Genomic DNA, 22,174 nt, shown 5'->3' with positions numbered 1-22,174 from the left:
CCACTCTTTGGTTTATATTCAAAGGACTTAAAATCAGCATACTACAGTGATGCATCCACATCAATGTTCACAGCAGCTCAATTCACAATAGCTAGAGTGTAGAACCAACTGAGATGCCCTTCAATTGACAAATGGATAAAGAAACTGTGGTATATATACACAATAGTATTTTACTCAGCCATAAATAAGAATAGAATTATAGCATTCGCTGGTAAATGGATGAAATTGGAGAATATCATGCTAAGTGAAATAGGCCAAGCCCAAGAAATCAAAGGCCGAATGTTTTCTCTGATAAGTGCATGACAATACATAATGAGGGGGAGTGGTGGGGGGTGGTAGGAGAGAAAAATTGAGGAACTTTGGATGATATAGAGGCAAGTGTGGTGGGAGGAGACGGGGGAAGGAAATATAGTAGAATGAGACAGACAGTATACATATGCCTATGTATATGTCTGATTATATGAATGGTGTGAATCTACATTGTGTACAACCATAGAAATGAAAAGTTGTACTCTGTGTACAATGAATAAAATTCACTCTGTAAAACTAAAATTTAAATAACAAATTAAATTAAATTTAAAAATACCCCAATAAGGTACAGTAAAAAAAAAGTTTTAGGTTTTGTGCTTTACACCCCATGATATTCAACAATGAGGAACTGGGGGAGGGATCTTGTACTCTAATGGACAAATCTGACCACCAGGCACCTGATCCTGTAAGACTATCATTAAAGCCTCACTTTTTGCTGTTCCTTGTGTCTCTTAGTCTATTCTTTGGGTTGGACAGGTGAGTGTGTTTCTCATTATCTTGCCACCTTTGTCAAAAACCAATTGACAAATTTTTGGACTATATTTTGTTCCATAGTTGTATATGCCAGTCCTTAGGCTGATACCCAACTATCTTGATTTACTGTACCTCATGTTGAAACTAGGTATTTAATTCCTCCAATTTTATTCTCATTTATTTTTCTAAAATTTTTTGTGTGAATTAAAGAAACATGTCAATTTCTTAAAAAAAAAAAAAAAAAAAGACTAATGGAATATTTCCTGAAATTATCTGGAACAGATACTATAGTGTCAGAAGAGTAGATACCTTAACGATATAGAGACTTCTAAACTATGAACACATTTCTCTACATTTACTTAGGCTTACATGTACACTCTGAATTATTTAATCAGTATTTCATACATATCAGTGTTCAGATCGTGTATATCATGGGCACATTCATCATTTCATGCTTTATAGGCAGGTCTAACTAGTATTGTTTTTATTTCATTTCCCAATTGTTTATTGCTATTAAACACATATAACCTATGATATGGATTCACTTCCTTATACACTGAGAGCTTACTAGACTGTTAACTGTAATAGGTTTTTATATAATCCTTAGAATTTTCTAAATATACAATCATGATGTTTAAGGGAAGACAATTTTACTTCTCTTCAAATCTTTATATATTTAAATTCTTTTTCTACATTACTGAACTTAATATAGTACAAAAGTAGGAAGAACAGACATCTGTATCTTATTTCTGAAAACAGGCAAAAAAGCATTCAGTCCTACAACATTAGGTAGGATGTTAACTATGATCTTCATAGATACTCTTAATCAGGTTGTTCTTTGTTTACTGAGTTTGTATCATGAATGGATGTTAAACTACATAAAATGTCTTATCAATAGTTTTTGAGATGAGTATGTGGATTTTCTCTTTTATCCTGTTGATTTGGTGAGTTACACTGATTGACTTTCAATAATAAAACTGACTCTCTTTTTGGGATAAATCCTCCTAGGTCATGATGTATGACCTCTTTTTAGATTAATAAATCAGGGAGAGGCTGAGGTCAAGGCTCAGTGGTAGAGCGCTTGCCTAGCACATGTGAAGCACTGGGTTAGATTCTCAGCACCACATTAAAAAATAAATAAAGATAGTGTGTCCATCTACAACTAAAAATATTTTTTTAAAAATTAATAAATCAAGGTTACTGATTTGGGGGTAATAATTTTTGGACTTGTATTCTTTTCTTTTGGGTGGTACTGAATATTAAAGCCATAGGCACTCTACCACTGAGCAATATCCCCAGTGGCTCCCCACTCCCCCCCCACAACACTTTTCTTGTATTTTATTTATTTATTTATTTTTAGTTTTTTTGTCTTTGCAGAGAGAAGGGGTGAGAGGGAGAAAGGGAGAGAGAAAGAGAGAGCACGCACAAGAGGAGGGATTAAGAGGGGGAGAAGAAGCCAAAAGAAGGTGTTCAGGTTTCCAGGAAGAGCAAAGAGGCAAAAGAAAGAAAAGACCTGAAGATAAGGAATTCCTTTCCATCTGCCGCTCACAGAAATTTTAGGTCGGTGGTCAGGTAAAGGGGTTTAAGATTATCCCCAGGGAGCAGGCCTGGTTTTTGAGAAGAAAATGGGAAGAAAATAATATTTCTCCAGATCAACATCCCCATATCAAGAACTAACCAGCCTTTGAGAAGCTTTGAAGGGGGATGTTGGTACCATGGATTGAACCCAGAAATCCTTTTACCACTGTGACTACATGTATCATACTTTTATTTATTTTTTATTTTGAGACAGTTACTGAGTCTGGCCTTGAACTTGTGCCTCAGTTTTCTGAGTTGCTGGGATTATAGGTGCATGTCACACTGCTTGTATCCTCCTTAATATTCTAAATAAATGGGAAACAAAATGTCAAATCCAGAAAAAAAAAAAAAGATTGTCTAGTAGACACCCCAGGGGTGAATCTGCCGGAATGGAAGACCTAGATCCCATGGTGGAGACTGATACAGCCGAGTCAGTGTCCAGGGCTTCCCGAGGTCACAGATTAGTTGGCTGGAGACAAGAGGGCAGCAAAGTGATGAGGTCATCACCCAACAATCAGTGTGTGCCAGGCAAAAGCCAAGAGAGTTGAGGATCCGACATCAGGATTTTCAAGAGTGAGCACAAAGAGGAGCCTCAACCCTGAGAAAGAATCTCTACCATAAAGATCAGGGGCCCACCGTCAGATAATGTCAACTAAGGGGGCCAGCTCTAACTGTAAAAGTCAAGGCTTGGGGAATCCCCATTCCTCAACCGCCTCAAGGGTGCCGGATGATCAACGGTCCGGTCTCAGTAGAGGAGTGTGTAAGCCCATCTAGGGCAAAGCTCACCAATCTGAAGCCAGTGGTGGATGAGGAGAGTGTCCAGGCAAATGAAAGGTGAGACTAGCATCTTGGGGTCAGGGTGACAGACGGGATTCCACCCACATAAGTGCCAGCAGAAGAGCCCATTCAAGTCACCACACCAATGAAAGCACCCAGAAACCGCTCCGAATGTGGGAATTCACACAAGAGATTTTATTAAGCGGACAGGCAGAGTGTCTCCCTACAGCGTGTGCGTGTGGGAGAAAGAGAGAGAGAGGGAGGGAGAGTGAAAGCGAGGAGGAGAGAGCTTTATTTTTATTTTGAGACAGTGAATACCTGAGTCATCCAGGCTGGCTTCAAACTTGTGATCCTCCTGCCTCAGTTTCTGAAGATGCTGGGATTACAGGTGTGCACTATTGTGCCCAGCCAACTTGTATTGGTTTCCAATTGTTTTCTTGTAATATTCTTATTTGATTTTGGTATCAGAATGATGATTGTATGATGGTGTAGGAAGTTCTTCCTCTTCCTCCATTTTCTGAGTTTTGGGTAGTAATGACACTTTTTCATGGTAGAATTCACCAATGAGGGCTACCGAACCTACACTTTTCTTTGCTGAAAGATTTTAATTAATAGTTCAACTTGTTCAACGTATATGTTCAGTGTATGTTGCTGAGTCAATTTTTATTTTATTTCATTTTATCTTATTTTTTTGCAGGACTGGGGACTGAACCCAGGATCTTGTGCTTGGAAGGCAAGCAATCTACCAACTCAGCTATATCCCCAGTCCTCAATTTTTTTAAATATATATATTTTTAGTTGTTGATGGACCTTTATTTTATTCATTTATTTATATGCAGTGCTAAGAATAGAACCCAGTTGATAATCTGTTTCTTCCAGGGAATCTGTTTATTTCATACAAATTGTTTAAATGCTTGGCATAAAGCTGTTTCAAGAATCCCTTTATTATCTTTGTAATGTCAATGGAATCTATAATGATGTTCCCTCTTAATTTCTGATATCAGTAATTTAATATTTTTATTTTATCTTCTTGCTACATTTTATTAATTTTATTAATGTATTTTCATAGTGAAGACAGCTATTGGTTTCACTGATTTGCATCTATTATTTTGTAGTTTCTTACTTTATTGATTTTTACTTTTATCTTATTTACTTCCCCCTGCTTAGTGCTAATTTTCCATTTCTTTTTCTAGATTCCTAAGGTACAAGTATAGGTTATGATTTTTAAGATTTTTCTTTTTTTTTCTAATAAGCATTAAAAACTATAAATTTCCATAAGCACAATTAGAGTTACATTCCATAAATTATATTTTGCATTTACATTTTTACTCAATTCAAAATATTTCAGGAAAAAAATGGCTGAAAATTTCCCCAATTTAATTAAAATCACAAGTCTACCTGTACAGAGGCTCAATTCAAAGGAAGGTAAACCCAAAGCAAACCAAACCATGAGACATGATTAAACTATACAAAGCCAAAGTCAAAGACTGATTCTTGAAAGAAGCAAAATAAAAGAAACATCACATCAAAAGGATCCTGAATAACCTCATCAGTCATCATCATCTCCTCAGAAATGTTGAGGGCCAAAAGGCAATGGATAATACATTTAAAGAGCTAGGGAAGGTTCAATCCCTGGTACTGCCAAAACACACACACACATACCTACGTACATACATACATAAAGTGCTACAGAAAAAAACCCGTGAACAAGGGATTCTATATCTGTTAGAACTGTCCTTCAAATATGAATGAGAAATTACAACATATCCACACAGATTAAAGCTCAGGGAGTTCATTATATTAGACCTGCTCTACAAGAAATACTAAAAGGAATCCTTCATTTCCGAATCAAAGAACTCTAGGGCCTGGGAGTGTGGCTGAGTGGTACAGCACTTGTCTAGCATGCACAAGGCCCTGGGTTCACTCCCCAGCAACACAAGATATAATGAAAGAAACACACATATGGGTGTCCTGGCTGCTCCATGGTGTAAAACCAAGAAAGCAGACAAGCAGCTCCTCTGCAAGATGGGTGAGCAAGGGAGAAAAAAAAAAAAAAAGATGGGGGGCACTTTAATGAAACCTAAAACTGGACATTCAAAGCAGACCAGGGACACACAGGCGGTTGGAGACAATAAAATAAGAAAAAAATCCCCAGCAGCACAGTCACTGCCATGGCTGGACTGGAAGCTCCAGTCAGAGAGGTCCCTTTGTAAGCATAGTAGAATAATAAGGGGATTAAAGGAACCTGCATTTTTGGGAGGCCAAAGGCATATCTGGGTTCAGAGCATTTAGAGATCAAGGACATTGCCCAACAAACCTGAAAGACTCGCTGCATGATATATGTGTGTACGGAAAGAAGCTGCCATCTCTCCAGGTAGTGTGCAGAGGTCAAAAGAAGGAACCACTTTGCAGCTGCAGTGGCAGGGGGCAGGGGCCAGCAACTGAAAAAGCTGATTCCTGGCAAACCTGAGTTTGGCCTGAAATACAGGCCCAGTAAACACACAATGTACAACACAGAGTATGCTTAAATGGCCAGAAGAAAATCAAACATGAAGAGAGATTTACACAGGGGACAACTGGTCACAAAACCTACCCAACTCTACCCTTCCCCCTCCAAAGCTGACTGCTTACAGGACTGGCCGGGAGAGACTCATCTGGCTGGGAACTTGACAGGGCAGGGTCAGGAGAAATTGTCTGGAGACTGAAACAGAGAGGAGGAAACAAGGAGTAAATGTGTGGTCTGCAGGTAACATAGTAGATTAAGAATTGGCTCCTCCACCTCACGAGTAGAACCCAGGGGAGCTCTCTGGGGTAAAAGTCTTCCAGTGTGGACCAGCAAGGACTGGGCACTAGAGGTGCACTTAAAATCTCCAAATCAATTAGCATTCAGTAAAGAGCCTGGAGTCTACCTAAGCCTGAACCTTGCCTTCAAGAACTCAGTCTATGGGATTAACCTCTAACTGCAGCAATCCAGAGGGTGCAGCATCACACTCCAGAAGACCACACCTAAAAACTTCTGGGAAGTTGAGAATATTTTGAATTCCAATGGAAAGAATTCTTTAACTTTTCATCAAGATTTCTTTTTCTTTTTAATTTCTTTTCACTGATTAATTGTGACCTTAATAGTACATGAACATACGGTTTCCTATTTTTTTCTTCTCATCTCTAGCATTTTTTAAGCCAGTTATTTCACATGGATTAGTTTTTTGTGAACTAGGATGTTTGATTAGTATATTTTAGTTCTATTCTGTATTCTTTTTATTTTTAATTTTTGCTTTATATGTATATTTTCACCTGTTTCCCTTGATTCTTTTCTTCTGCTAACAGCCAATCTCTGTTGTTCTGTTTCGCTCCTCTAATCTTTTACTTCTGTCTTCTCTCCTCTTCCTGCATAATCATCACATCCTATATCACTTCTGTTCTCTCCCTATCCACCATTTGAAAATGTAAACCCTTTTGCAAACTTGCTGTCTTTATTATAGGCAATAACTGATCATATCATTTCTGTTTATTGTGATGATTAACATTATAGATGTCATAGTAAAAACTCTTTGGTTTCATGCTGTAAATTGTTTGCATTGGTTATTTTTTTTTCTGTTTTATTTATTTATTTTTATTTTGATTCATTGTACGCAAATGGGGTACAACTTTTATTTCTCTCATTGTACACAAAGTAGTCACACCATTTGCATAATCATACATGTACATAGGGTAATAATATTTGTCTCATTCTATTATTTTTCCTCCCTCCCAAACCCTCCCATCCCTTTTTCCTCTATACAATCCATCCTTCCTCCATTCTTGCCTCCCTGCCACTGTATCATCATCCAATTTACCAGAGAAATCATTCAGCTTTTGGTTTTTTGGGATTGGCTTATTTCACTTAGCATGATATTCTCCAACTCCATCCATTTACCAGAAATGCCATAATTATACTCTTTTTTTTAAATTGTAAACAAATGGGATACATGTTGTTTCTGTTTGTACATGGAGTAACGGCATACCATTTGCGTAATCATACATTTACATAGGGTAATGGTGTTTGATTCATTCTGTTATTTTTTCCTCCGCCTCCACCCCTCCCACCCCTGTTTTCCCTCTACACAGTCCCTCCTTCCTCCATTCTTGCCCTCTTTCCACCCCCCATTATGTGTCATCATCCGCTTATCAGCGAGATCATTCGTCCTTTGGTTTTTAGAGATTGGCTTATCTCACTTAGCATGATATTCTCCAATTTCATCCATATGACTGCAAATGCCATAATTTTATTCTTCTTTATAGCTGAGTAATATTCCATTGTATATATATACCACAGTTTCTTTATCCATTCATCAATTGAAGGACATCTAGATTGGTTCCACAATCTGGCTATTATGAATTGAGCAGCTATGAATGTTGATGTGGCTGTATCTCTGTAGTATGCTGATTTTAAGTCCTTTGGGTATAGGCCGAGTGGTGGGATAGCTGGGTCAAATGGTGGTTCCATTCCAAGTTTTCTAAGGAATCTCCCCACAGTTTTCCAGAGTGGGTGCACTAATTTGTAGCCCCACCAGCAATGTATGAGTGTACCTTTCTCCCCACATCCTCTCCAACACCTACTGTTGCTTGTATTCTTGATAATCGCCATTCTAACTGGGGTGAGATGGAATCTTAGGGTAGTTTTGATTTGCATTTCTCTTATTACTAAAGATGGTGAACATTTTTCCATATGTTTGTTGATTGCTTGTAGATCTTCTTCTGTGAAGTGTCTGTTCATATCCTTAGCCCATTTGTTGATTAGGTTATTTGTATTCTTGGTGTAGAGTTTTTTGAGTTCTTTATATATTCTGAAAATTAGTGCTCTATCTGAAGTATGAGTGGCAAAGATTTTCTCCCACTCTGTAGGCTCTTTCTTCGCATTGCTGATCGTTTCCTTTGCTGAGAGAAAGTTTTTTAGTTTGAATCTATCCCAGTTATTGATTCTGGCTTTTATTTCTTGTGCTATGGGAGTCCTGTTGAGGAAGTCTGACCCTAAGCCAACAAGTTGAAGATTTGGACCTACTTTTTCTTCTATAAGATGCAGGGTCTCTGGTCTGATTTCAAGGTCCTTGATCCATTGTGAGTTGATTTTTGTACAGGGTGAGAGACAGGGGTTTAGTTTCATTCTGTTGCATATGGATTTCCAGTTTTCCCAGCACCATTTGTTGAAGAGGCTATCTTTTCTCCATTGCATATTTTCGGTACCTTTGTCTAGTATGAGAAAATTGTATTTATTTGGGTTTGTGTCCGTGTCCTCTATTCTGTACCATTGATCTACCTTTCTATTTTGGTACCAATACCATGCTGTTTTTGTTACTATTGCTTTGTAGTATAGTTGAAGTTCTGGTATTACGATACCCCCTACTTCACTCTTCCTGCTAAGGATTGCTTTAGCTATTCTGAGTTTCTTATCCTTCCAGATGAATTTCATGATTGCTTGCTCTATTTCTGTAAGGTACATCATTGGGATTTTAATTGGAATTGCATTGAATCTGTATAGTACTTTTGGTAGTATGGCCATTTTGACAATATTAATTCTGCCTATCCAAGAACATGGGAGATCTTTCCATCTTCTAAGTTCTTCCTCAATTTCTTTCTTCAATGTTTTGTAGTTTTCATTGTAGAGATCTTTTACCTCTTTGGTTAGATTGAGTCCCAAGTTTTTTTGTTTCGTTTTGTTTTTTTTGAGGCTACTGCAAATGGAGTTGTTTTCCTCATTTCCCTGGTTATTGTTATTATTTGTCTCCCCCTAAGTAGTGAGGTACTGGAAGCCTTCAGGGACACTATAAGGCCACAGGGCAGAAACTATACTGACTCAGATCCATAGTGTTACATGGGTAGACACACAAACAACACAAAAAAGCAAAGAAACAAACTGCCCCAAGCAAACCAAGATAATCCAATAACAGAATTCATCCACACCACAGTGGAAAAAATGTCAGAGAAGGAGTTTAGAAAGTACATAGTTAAGCTGATCTGTGAAGTAAAGGATGATGTAAGAGAGCAAATGAAGGTAGCAAAAGATCACTTCAATAAAGAAATAGAGATTCTGGAAAAAAAAAAAAAACAAAAAACAGAAATCCTTGAAATGAACAGACTAGAACACTGAAAGACAACCTCAGGCAATGAAGACAAAATATACAATCTTGAAAATAGAGTTGACCATGGAGAGAAGATAAGAAACCATGAACAGAACTTCCAAGAATTATGGGATAACATGAAAAAGACAAATTTAAGATTCATTGGGATAGATGAAGGTGTGGAGATATAACCAACCAAAAGAATGCCTGATTTTTTTGATGAAATAATAACAGAAAATTTTCCAAATCTAAAGAATGAATAATGTAAAAATCAAATACAACAGGTTCAGAGGACCCAAATGTGCAAAATTACAACAGACCCACATCACGGCACATTATAATGAAAATGCCTAGCATACAGAATAAGGATAGAATATTAAAGGCTGCAAGAGAAAAACATCAGATTACATATAGGGTGCTGGGACTAATGACACGTTAACTAACTCAGGCTGACTCCTTACTCCCTGGCGAGTGAGCAAGATCAGGCCTCAAAGGCGGTTTCAATAGTTAATGACGATGAATCGGACCACTGTCAGGGATTGGTTAACAATAGTTACGCGAACCATGATCAGCTCGTGCTTGCCATATAGTCTTATGGGACTCTTGCCTGCGTGAACACCCCATGCCTTGCTGACCTTTAAGCTGATTGGTTCCCTACATAAAAGCTGTGTGATTTCCTCAATAAACGAGTTCCTGCTGGTGACGGGTCTCCCTGACGCATCTGATTGTCCTTTGCACGGAGGGCTGGGAGCAGGCGGGCTGGGAGCAGGCGGTCAGTCGGCCTTACCTATCCCGGTCTGACCTTGTTGGGGAGTGTCCCCTTCCCTTGTCGCTGGTCGAGAAGAGCAAGGGGGCTTAAGACCCCAACCATAGGGGGAAACCAATATGGATCTCAGCTCATTTCTCTACCCAGACCCTCAAAGCTAGGAGGTCCCAGAATAACATACCAAGAACTGAAAGAAAATGGAAGCCAACCAAGAATCCTATATTTAGCAAAATTAAGCTTCAGATTTAAAGATGAAATAAAAACTTTCCATAATAAACGAAAATTAAAAGAATTCACAATCAGAAAGCCTGCATTTCAGATTATTCTCAACAAAATAATCCATGAAGATGAAATGAAAAAAAAAAAGTGAAAACCAGTGAAGGGAGGAATTACACTAAAGGAATAGCTAATCAAAGGAGAAACCAATTAAAATTAAAAACTAGAAATAAATCAAAATGGGAACCAAATCATATCTCAATAATAACCTTAAACATTAATGGCCTAAACTCATCAATCAAAAGACAAAGACTGGCAGATTGGATTAAAGGCCCAACAATATGCAAATTAGAAACAGTAAAATTATCTCTGTTCACAGAGAGCATGATCTTATACATATAAGAAAACACTAAAGATTACACACACACATAAATATCTCTCTTAAAGGAAATGAACAAATTCAGCAAAGTTACAAAATACAAGATAGCCACAGAGACACAGTTGTATTTTTACTCACTGGCACTGAACATATGAAAAGAAAATTAAGAAAATAATTTTATTTACAATAACATAATAAAGAATAAAATACTGAGGGATACACTTAACCAGGTAGGCCAAAGACTTAATCACTGAAAACCTATACACTACTAAAAGAAATTAAGACATAATTAAAAGGACAGACATTCTATGCTCATGAATTAGAAGACTTACTATTTTTAGGATAATAGTATACAACTAAATAGAACAAATAGAAATATTTTAAAAACTAACTAGAACAAACAAAAAATATTTTTTAAAAAGTACACAAAGCAAAATTCATCCTTAAATGCATATGGAATCTCAAGGAACTCAACATAGTCAAAACAATCTTAAAAAGAATAAATGCCACTTCTCTACAATGAAAGTAAACTTAGATTTTGATGAAATGTGACATTACTCTCAGGAATCACATGTGGCTTCACTTTGCATAGTAGGAGGACAAAAATATACTATATAATTTTAATTTAACTAAAACAAAATTATTAAAAATCAGAGTGATTCTAGACAGATATATGAAGCAAAATAATGGGTAACAAAGAAATCTGAATGTTAATGAAACATCTAAAAGTACAATTTGTGAAAATGAAAAAAGAATATTCTTCTTTCCAACTATGAAAATATCAAGCTGCCTCTAAAAATAAAAATCATATACAAAAAGTAGTACTCATAACATTGCTTGAAGACTTTTATTCTCTTAGACTGTTGAGTAAAATAATGATAGAACAATCAAGAAGTCTTAATTAATAAGTATGTAAAATAGCATGATATTCTGAAAACTATAATTATTACCTTGTCACTTCTCACTCTAGGAAGTTTATCATGGAAATCCCACCTGATCTTTTCAGAGGCAAAAGAAACAATAATATTCTCTCACCTTGTATGATGGTAAAAAACACAAAATTCCATGGCTCACAGTCTGGCACACAGATAACAAAAGTGCTCCCACTTCATCCTGGAATTCAAATGTTTCAGTATGCTGAAAGGTAGCACAGAGATTCCGACCTTTAGGGCCTGAACCAATGGTACCAACCCAGACCTAGAATACAAATACTTAAATATTAGAGTCATACTTAAGGCAAGAAAATCAATATTTAGGTAGAACTATTTGCATATATAAAAAGAAGATCAAGCAACACATTTAGCAGAAATTTATTTTTAAATTGTTGGGAGTTTTCTCTATTGTCATTAGTTACAGATGACTATGTCGATATCAATTCAAATCAGACTATTGTATCTTTAGGATAATATCTGCAATCCCCATGATAACCACAAAGAAAATCTAAAAAATATACGTAGGATAAAAAGAGAATCACAATGTGTGAGTACAAAAAAATTAGGTCAAAACAAACAAACAAACAAAAAACCTGATGGAGAAAATAAGAAAAAAACCATAATGCATTTAGGCTTAATTTATAAAAGTTTTGCTTTAAGTAGATCACTCAATTCTCTTAGGAAGGAAGCTATCTGAAAGTAAAAAGGTCTTACTTATCTCTACTTCTTCATTACCTTTCTAAAAATTAAGCGCATAATAAATATTTGTGGGTAAAATACGTAAACACATAAAATTATATATAGGTCTATATATCAACAGTAGAGTCAGGTAATTCCAAAATATTGGTAGTGAAAGCTGGTATGATTTGCCATAGGTAAATCGCAACCTTAATAGGAACTACTTTCACAAATTTACTAGTGTTCAAAGATCCTTAGACATAGAAAAGCAGACCCACCAAATTTTTAGTTATTTGCAATTCTTCTACATTCATAGATCTAGCTTTAGTCTGGTTATTTTAACTGGAAGAAAGAACAAATTGTATTAGGACTCTCAAAACAACATAATAATAGAAATTGTTGAAAAGTAAAATAGTCCTATATGTTGATGATATATGAGATTGAGATACATTTTGCAAGGTAAGATCTGATTGGTACCACTTTAACCAAATGATCAACTAGTAATAAGACAAACTGATATTATTTATCTCCTGATACAATGCAATGGGAAATAGCAATGTAACCCATAGAGTATTCTTACTCAATCAGAATATCATGAGTAAACATTAAGACAAATCCAGATCATAAGACATGCCTCACAACAAATGGAGATTTAAATCTTCAGAAATGTCTTGAAAAACAGAAGGAAAAAAAAAAAGGCAAGAAAACTGCTGTACAGACTAAAGAAATATTAGAACTAAATGCAGTATAGAATACTTGATGGATCCTGGATAGTATTTTAACCATGTGAGAGAATGTGTTTATTCTTGGAAGATGCATGCAACTTTTAAGTGTCATGATGTCTACAAATTAATTAAAATAATTTAAAGTATGCAAAATTTTTATCTTCCCATGTTTATCTATACATCTACCTATCTAACCTGTATAGGCATACATAGAGGGAAAGAGAAAAAGAGGGGAGCAAATATTACAAAATGTTAACAATTCGATGAAGAGAGGTGGAAGATACAAAGATATTCACTACATTAATACTTTATTCCAACTTTTGTGAAATTTATGATTTTTCAAAATAAAAAGTTCAGGGTACCAGTGGATGAATGGATATAGAAAATATGGCAAATACATAAAATGGACTACTCTTCAGTCTTCAAAAGAAAATTCTGAAACATGCTCCAAAACAGATGAAACTTGAAGACAATCTACATAATAGACAAACTTTACAATATTATGCCAAGTAAAATAAGCCAATCATAAAAAGATAAACTCCACTGCTATGAAGTATCTAGAGTAGCCAAAGTCATAGAACAGAAAGTAGAATGATGATTTCCAGAGACTGGTGGGGAAGAGGGAATGAAAAGTATTTAATGAGAATAGGCATTCAGTATTGCAAGACAAAAAAGTTCTTAGACTGGTTGTACAACAATGTGGATATGCTTGACAGGACTAAGTTGCACACTGAGAAATGGTTAAGATTGCCTGGCATGGGGGTGTACAACTGTAATATCAGCTACTTGGGAGGCTGAGGCAGGAGGATTTCAAGTTTGAGGTAAGCCTGGGCAACTTACCGAGAACCTATCTCAAAATAAAATTTTAGAAAAGATCTGAGTATGTAGTTCAGTGGTAGAGTACTTACCTTGCATGTGTGAGGCCCTGGGTTCAATACTCAGTACAAAGAAAAACATCTAGGGGAATTTGTGCAGGCCTGTACACCCAGTAGCTTAGGAGGCTGAGGCAGGAAGATCTCAAGTTCAAGCCAGCCTCTCAGAAACTTAGGGCAGCCCTAAGCAACTTAGTAAGACTCTGTTTCAAAGTGAAAAATAAAAAGGACTAGGATGAAGCTCAATGGTTAAGCACCCCTGGTTTAACCCCTGGTACCAAAAAATAAAAATTTAAATAAAGAATAAAAGTTTAAGATGATAAATTTATGTCATTTATTTTTACAACAATTAAAATAAACAATTGTGGGGGTTTTCTGGTGCCAGAGATTGAACCCAGAGTTGTTTAATCACTGAGTCACATCCAGCCCTTTTTATTTTGAGATGGTCTTACTGAGTTGCTAAGGGCCTCACTAAGTTGCTGAGGCTGGCCTTGAACTTGCAATCCTCTTTCCTCAGCCTTCAGAGTTGCTGGGATTAGAGGCATGTACCACCATGCCTGGCATAAAATACTATTTTTAAGTTAGCAGACAGTATTATAGTATGACAGAATACAACTGCACATTAAGCACTATTATTATAATTCATTGATAATTACAGGTTAAATGAATTTTTGTGCATTAACTGAGAACTCTGTTGCAAGGGTACTAGGGATTGAATCTAGGAGTGCTCTACTATTGAGCTGCATCCTCAATCCTTTTTTTTTTTTTTTTTTTTTTTTGAGACAGGGTCTTGCTCATTTTCTGAGGCTAGCCTTGAACTTGCAATCTGCCTCAGCCTCCTGAGTAGCTGGGATTACAGGCATGCACAACCAGGCCCAGCTGAGAGCACAATGAATTAGATCCTTTTTAACACTGTTATAAGAAAATATAACTTTCTATATTTATCTGTGCCTCTAGGGAAGGCAACTTAAAAATGTGGAACCTGTATGCCTAACACTGTTACTGCTTATAGTAATGTTTCTCAATAGAAATATCTGGCATACGGAAAGCAAATTCTCAGTGAATGATAGGAGCTTATCATTCTATGCTCCCAACTAATAAAATGTCAATAGTTCATCCCAAGTAATAGTGAGAACCAAAACTCTTACCACATATAAATCAGTGTACACCATTTTATAAAAAACTAGAATTGTATTAGGCACACAGGTGATATTAAGCACATAACTAACCACTTCATAAAAAGGAGATGAAATAATAAAAAATGATAATTCAAACGTTTCGAGGAAATTTTTTAAAAACATAGGTATTGTTATAATAAATTAAAATACTGAATCATAGGACTTATACTAGTACTTCTAGATCATTTCTGTTATTCAAACATATACTTAACACTTGCTAAATGCTAGGTACTAATTCAGGTACAGAAGAGAAAGGGAGATATAAAAAGAAGAATAAGGATACACCATAGTCTAATGGAAAAGAAAACACACAAGTGATTATACTGTAGGAACTATAGTAACAAAGTCAAAATATTCTTGTTTTTAGATTTCATAGAAAAAAAGTTGTTTAAATGAACAATTTGTAATAGTCTTCATATTCAAAGTTAATGGACTGAGGGAATACTAATAATTAGTATTTACTTTTATTACCAGTTTTTTTTTTTTAATTCTAAAACTTAAAAATGTGAATTTCCCATCAGGGCTTGTTTGTTGGCAATTCAGAAGCCTTCTAATTTGCTTATATGGAATTACACTGAGGTTGAAAAGACCAAGAGGAAGGGAAAAAATAACAGAATGAATCAAACAACATTACTCTATGTAAATTTATGATCACACAAATGGTATGCCTTTACGCCACGTACAAACAGAGAAACAACATGTATCCCATTTGTTTACAATAAAAAAAAAAAAAGAAAATACTAAGCAAAAAAAGAAAAGACCAAGAGCCTTAAAATAAGAAAAAACAAAAAACTAACCTGTGAGTTTTTAATGACATGATTAGCCTCTAGTTGGATAGCAAATGTAACACCAAGCTCTGATGAAAAGGATTTCATTGGTGACAATGTACCAGATGTCAAAACAATTGTCCGAACTTTGCCATTAATATCTGAAAAGGCCTAAACAAACAAAACAACAGACATACAAAATCATCTTTTAAAAAGTTGAATGCATTCATTTCATTGTTGGTATTGACCAAGAAGACAAAAATTTCATTTACAACACGAGCTTACCACAGCTGGATTTAAGCACCAAAAGTTTAGTACATGAACTGCAATTTTCTGTCGTGCACGTTTCTTATTTTTTGGTGGAGCAAAGAATCTGTTTGTATCTGAAATATCAATCTGATTTGTCCAGGAGTAAGTCTGCTGAATAGCAATTTTGTAATCATCTGCAAACCTGAATGCGAAAAAATGCTAATTAAATTACAAAACATTATAAAATATACAATGTCACAGTTTTATGCAATACAAAAACTGATCAGATTATGATTTCTTGCACATGACACGAAGAGTACAGGAAAATAAAAAACAGATAAGTAGATGTCAAGATTAAAAAAAAAACTTTTCTGCATCAAAGGACAATAACAAGAAGTGAAAAAGACAACACAGAGAATATGAGAAAATATCTGTACAGCATATATGTGATATAGGATTAATATCCAGATTATACAAAGAACTATTACAACTCTATAATAAACACTGAACAACTCATTTTTTTTTTCTTTTTTTTTTTTTTTTTTTTTGGTGGTACTGGGGATCGAACTCAGGGCCTTGTGCTTGCAAGGCAAGCACTCTACCAGCTGAGCTATCTCCCCAGCCCCTGAACAACTCAATTTAAAAATGGGCAAAAGAAGGGCTGGAGTTTTGGTTCAGTGGTACAGCACTTGCCTAGCATGTGTGAGGCCTTGAGTTCGATTCTCAGCACTGCATATAAATAAACGAATAAAAATAAAGGCCTATCAACATCTAAAAAAATGGGCAAAAGACTTTAATAGATACTTCTCCAAAGAAGATACACAAGTGGCCAATAAGCACACAAAAAGATTTTCAACATCTCTGGTCATTAAGGATATACAAATTAAAACCACAAAGAGATATCATTGGGTAACCATATATCTTTTAATACCCATTAGGATGGCATGTGTGCATGTGTGGGTAGTAACTACAGATTGAGCCCAGAGGCTTTTGAGTACCAAGCTACACTTCCAGTCCTTTTTTTTGAGACAAAGTCTTGCTAAATTGCCAAGGCTGACTTCAGAGATCCTCCTGCCTCACCCTCTGGAGACACTGGGATTACAGGTGTGTGCCACAATGCCTGCTCCATTAGGATGCCTATTACACAAAAAGCACAATACTACAGTAAACATTAGCAAGGATGTGGAGAAATGAGAACCACTGTGCATTACTAATAGGAATGTAAAATGGTACAGTGGCTATGGAAAATACTATGGCAGTTCCTTTAAGTAGGATTACTATATTATCTTGAAAAAAAATGTTTGTTTTTTTTTTTTGGGTACTGGGGATTGAACTCAGGGGCACTTGACCACTGAGCCACATCCCCAGCCCTATTTCTACTGCCAGATAAATATATTCACCCAGAAGAACTAAAAGCAGGATTCAAATAGATACTGTATACCAATATTCTCAGTAGCATTATATTCACAATAAGCAAAAGTTAGAAACAGCCCAAATGTCCAATAACATAAAAATAAATTAACAAAATGTGGTATAAACATACAATGGAATATTACTCAGTCAGAATGAAGTTCTGATATATGCCACTACAAGGAAAACATGCTAAGTGAAGTCAAATAAGTCAGATACAAAAGGACAAATATTGTAAGACTACTGTTATATCAGATACCTAGAAAGAGCAAATTCATTAGATGAAAGTAAAATTATACAGAAATGCAGGAAAGGAATCTAGAGAATTACTGTTTCATGAATACAGAATTCCTGTTTGGAATGATGAAAATTTCTGGAAATAGACAGTGGTGATGATTGTACATTGTGAATATAAATTAGGGCATTTAATCATATACTTAAAAATGGTTAAGATGGTAAATGTTATGTTTACTTTGCCACAATTTACAAAAGAAAACACTTTTAGAAATGCTGAAAGCATGCAGTACTACAACTGGACAAGGTAGGAGGAGTTAGTTGATCTTCATTTTCCACAATTCATTAAGGAAAGGTTTCTTACAATAAAGGAAAGAGACTCTCTGAAACTGGTAGATGCATATCCAAGTTATACTTAAAAGAAAATATGTTTAAGTTTAGTACTGGAGGACCATAAACTGAAAGGTGAATTAATTAATGTATTTATTTAATCATTTCAATATTCGTTGTCATTTAAAAAAAAAAAAAAAAGATTTTGGGGGAGGCATTCTGGGGATTGACCCCAGGAGCACTTTACCACTGATTTACATTCCCAGGCCCTTTTAATTTTTCAAGACAGGGTCTTACTAAATTGCTCAGGGCCTCATTAAATTGCTAAGGTTGGTCTGGAACTTGGGATCCTTCTGCCTCAGTCTCCTGAGTCACTGGGATTGCAGTTGTGAGTCACCACACCCAGTTGAGTTGATCTTTTTTGATCAGTTATTCTGAATCTATGTCAATAATTAAAAGCAAATACATCCTAATACCTGTACCACTAGTTCATTCAAAATTAAGCGTGTATTAAACACATACTAGTATCCAATTAGGAAGTAGGCCTTTTTTTTTTAGTACTGGGGATTGAACTCAGGGACACTCGACCACTGAGCCACATCCCCAGCCCTATTTTGTATTTTATTTAGAGACAGGGTCTCACTGAGTTGCTTAGCACCTCATTGTTGCTGAGACTTGCTTTGAATTCTCGATCCTCCTGTCTCAGCCTCCCGAGTCACAGGGATTACAGGTGTGTGCCACTGCACCCAGTTTAGGTCAAAATTTTTTATTTTTTAAAAAAATTTTTAGTTGTAGATGGACACAATACTTTTACCTTATTTATTTATTTTATGTGGTGCCAAGGATCGTACCCAGAGCCTCACACATGGTAGGCAAGTACTCTGCCACTGAGCTACAACCCCAGCCCACAGTCAAATTTTTTAAGAGGAAAAATACAGAACGGATATCTTCACTTACCTACTGTTTTGCCTAAACAGATAGTCAAGCACCATAAAAAGTCCTTTGAGCATTATTTGAGTTGAAGCACTAAGAATGGGTACTTCTCTTGTCTCCTCTTTACCATGAACTGGTGGGAGTTTTTCTTCTTTTTGAAGAACAGCAGAAAAATGTCCCTTTAAGAAATTATCATATTTCTCAAGAAGGGTTGAACAGAGTGAGGAGAAAAACTTCCATATAAATTATAATGAAACCCAAATGAAACATGTTTTAAAATTTTAGGTATACATTAATACACAGTGCTAATTTGAATACCCATATTAACCAAATTCTCCTCAAAGGTACTTTAATAATAAATTATGCATTTCAGAAGTTCAATACTGGGTCTGGGGAGATAGCTCAGTTGGTAGAGTGCTTGCCTTGCATGCACAAGGCCCTGGGTTCGGTCCCCAGCACCTCAAAAAAAAAAAAAGAAAGAAGTTCAATACTTTCTCAGATAGGGTACCATTTAGTGCCCTTAAGAAGTAATGAACTAAATAAAAAGCCAGTAAATTTTCCTCTAATGGCCTTCAAAAGTTGATACTTGCCCTAAACGCCTGTATTATTCCTAGGAAATAACTCTGATGCTAAGAATAATATGACTATGTGATAAATAAAACTGAATTGATTCATAGGAATAATACATGCTAACAACAAAACATGCTAACTGGCTCATTAATTTTTACACAGTTCATAAACTTTAATAAAAGTGTAAATGTTAAGACAAAATTATAAGAAAGCAGGAAAGTATGCTTCACTACCTTGTAAAAGAGAAAACTCAATATTGAGACAATAAAACATATTGGTGACAACTGTGATGTTGGACAAAATGTGTTCAACGAAAATGAAAATAGTTAAAATAAATAAGACAGAAATTTTAATATTTAGATGCATTTGAAATAACACAAATCCATAAGAGCAAAAATCAGTCTTCACTGAAAAAACATTAAGAAATACAAACTAGAAATATCCTTCAAAAAGAAATAAAGAACAAATGAAAAGACAAATTTAGAAAAACATTCAGTCCTGTAAATTATGAATAAAATACAAATATTAAATTGTTTTTTAAATAAACAAGTCTCTTAAGTAAAACCTTATATCAAGGCTACTATTCATCCCCAATACTGGCAATTTACATAAATAAAATACAGAAAGCTTGAACTACCTTAAGTAGATCATATAAAAACAGAACGCTAATTGAAATTGCAAATGTTGAATCATAAGACTACTCCAAGCTCACTTCTAGTTAGGGTACCTAGACAGTGGCAGCTGAGTGGGGCCAGGGGTTTGATAAATAGAAACCTAAGCAATGAGGAAAAATAAGTTAACAAAAAGTTACTTTTTACTCCATAGGAAGCAGAGTTGTATAAAAATATAAATAAAGAAGTTACACAATATTACTATCATGAACTACAACAATATATGCATATGATATGTACACTTACTTACTAGAACTGTGTTGAGTGAATGGAGAACAGAGAAAAAAGGAGAAAGGGAAGAAAAGTAAGGGAGAGACAGAGAATGAGTTAATGAATAAAAGAGAATGTGTAAAGGAGCTCAGTCATCATTATACTTAATAGGAAGTCAACAGAGAACATCTAAGATGAAAACTCAAAAGTATATTTAGAAATACCAGGATTAAATATCAGAAGGAACACTATAAGAATTAAATCTACAGTGCAAAGAGAAATTAAGGATTTAGGAGTAGGGCAGGTGGATGCTTTCCTTGATAGAACTAATTGAATCTTTAAATTATAAACACATAGGTAAAAATTTCTTTAAAAATTTAATAATCCTAAATGAAATAAGCCAATCCCAAAAAACCAAAGAGCAAATGTTCACTCTGATATGCAGATGCTGATGCACAATAGGTAGGGGGCAGGAGTGTGTAGGTTCACCCACTGGATTATACAAGAGGAATGGGGGGAAGGGAAAGGAGATGGAAATGGGAAAGACAGTGGAATGAATCGACATAACTTTCTTATGTTCATATATAAGTACATGACCAGTGTAAGTTCACATCATGTACAACCACAAGAATGGGAAGTTACACTCCATGTATTAATGATATATCAAAATATTCTACTGTCATGTATAACTAAAAAGAACAAATTTTTTTAAATGTTAAAAAAATTTTAATAATCATAATGCTGAACTTCTTAGCTTAGAGAAAATGTCCTTAACCTAATTAAAAAAAAAAAAAAAAAAAAACTATAAATAACTGACAGTACCCACTTCAAAAGGGTGAATTTTAGGCTTGTGAATTATATCCCAATTAAGTTGTTAATTTTTAAAAAAGGGGTTTTTTTAACTGCAGTAAACTAAAGAATGTATATGGGCTAGGGATGTGGCTCAGTGGTAGAGTGTTTACTTAGAATCCCCAGCACCCAAAGGAAAAAAAGAAGAATATACTAGTAATTGCTCCTTTGAAGTATGCAACAAGACTAGGATGTCCTTCTCACTGCCTACAATGAACAATGTACTGGAAGTCTCAGTCAGCACAGCAGAAATAAACACATGCAGGAATTAGAAAGAATAAAAAATTTATTCATGGACAATATGATTATCTACATGAAAAATTTAAGATAATCTGTGGACAATCTATAAGATAATTCAGGAAGGTAGCTGAAGATAAGTAAAAAGATAAGTAAAAAACAATGACTATTTTTCTGTACCATTAACAATTAGAAACTGCATTTTAAAAAATACACCATTTGTAATAGCAACAGAAACTTTAAGCTACTTAGGAATTAATGTAACCAAAAGCATTGAGACTTTTATAGAAAAATCACGAGAATATAGAAGACCTTGGGTTTGATCTCAAGCACTGGGGAAAGCAAAACAATACAAAACAAAACAAAGAAAACACAACACAGAGGAACTTTAAACACATACTGCTAAGTGAACAAAAAGACTATCTACTGTATGATTCCAAGTATAAGGCATTCTGGAAAAAGCAATACCATAGAGTCAGTAAAGGGATTGGTGGTTGCCAGCAATCTAGGAGTGTGACAAGATGTGGTAGAGGGATGAATAGGTATAACACAGAAGATTTTTACAGCAGAGAATATATTCTGTATGACACTGTATTAGAGGAGTCCTAGGCAAAACCTACTTGAACTGTACAACAGAAAGAGTAAATACTGGTTGGGCACAGCAAGGCATGCCTGTTATCCTCTGCTATTTGAGAGGCTGAGGGAGGAGGATTGCAAGTTCAAATACAGCAT

The 22,174-nt window shown here is 35.3% G+C and overlaps 1 protein-coding gene across 1 annotated transcript in view; it reads right to left on the bottom strand.

The window, feature by feature from the left end:
* BRIP1 (BRCA1 interacting DNA helicase 1) overlaps window positions 1–22,174 on the bottom strand; it is a 182,801-nt gene that overhangs the window by 99,712 nt on the left and 60,915 nt on the right. Inside the window, 4 exon segments of the mRNA XM_079131358.1 lie at window positions 11,633–11,794; window positions 15,780–15,920; window positions 16,035–16,200; window positions 18,930–19,084. Coding sequence (XP_078987484.1) covers window positions 11,633–11,794; window positions 15,780–15,920; window positions 16,035–16,200; window positions 18,930–19,084 — 624 coding nt within the window.

Source organism: Sciurus vulgaris (assembly GCF_902686455.1).
Source record: "Sciurus vulgaris genome assembly, chromosome: 3".
NCBI classification, from domain to species: Eukaryota; Metazoa; Chordata; class Mammalia; order Rodentia; family Sciuridae; genus Sciurus; species Sciurus vulgaris.
The sequence above is the reverse complement of the archived record's forward strand: the minus strand, read 5'-3'. Positions and strand labels throughout refer to the sequence as shown.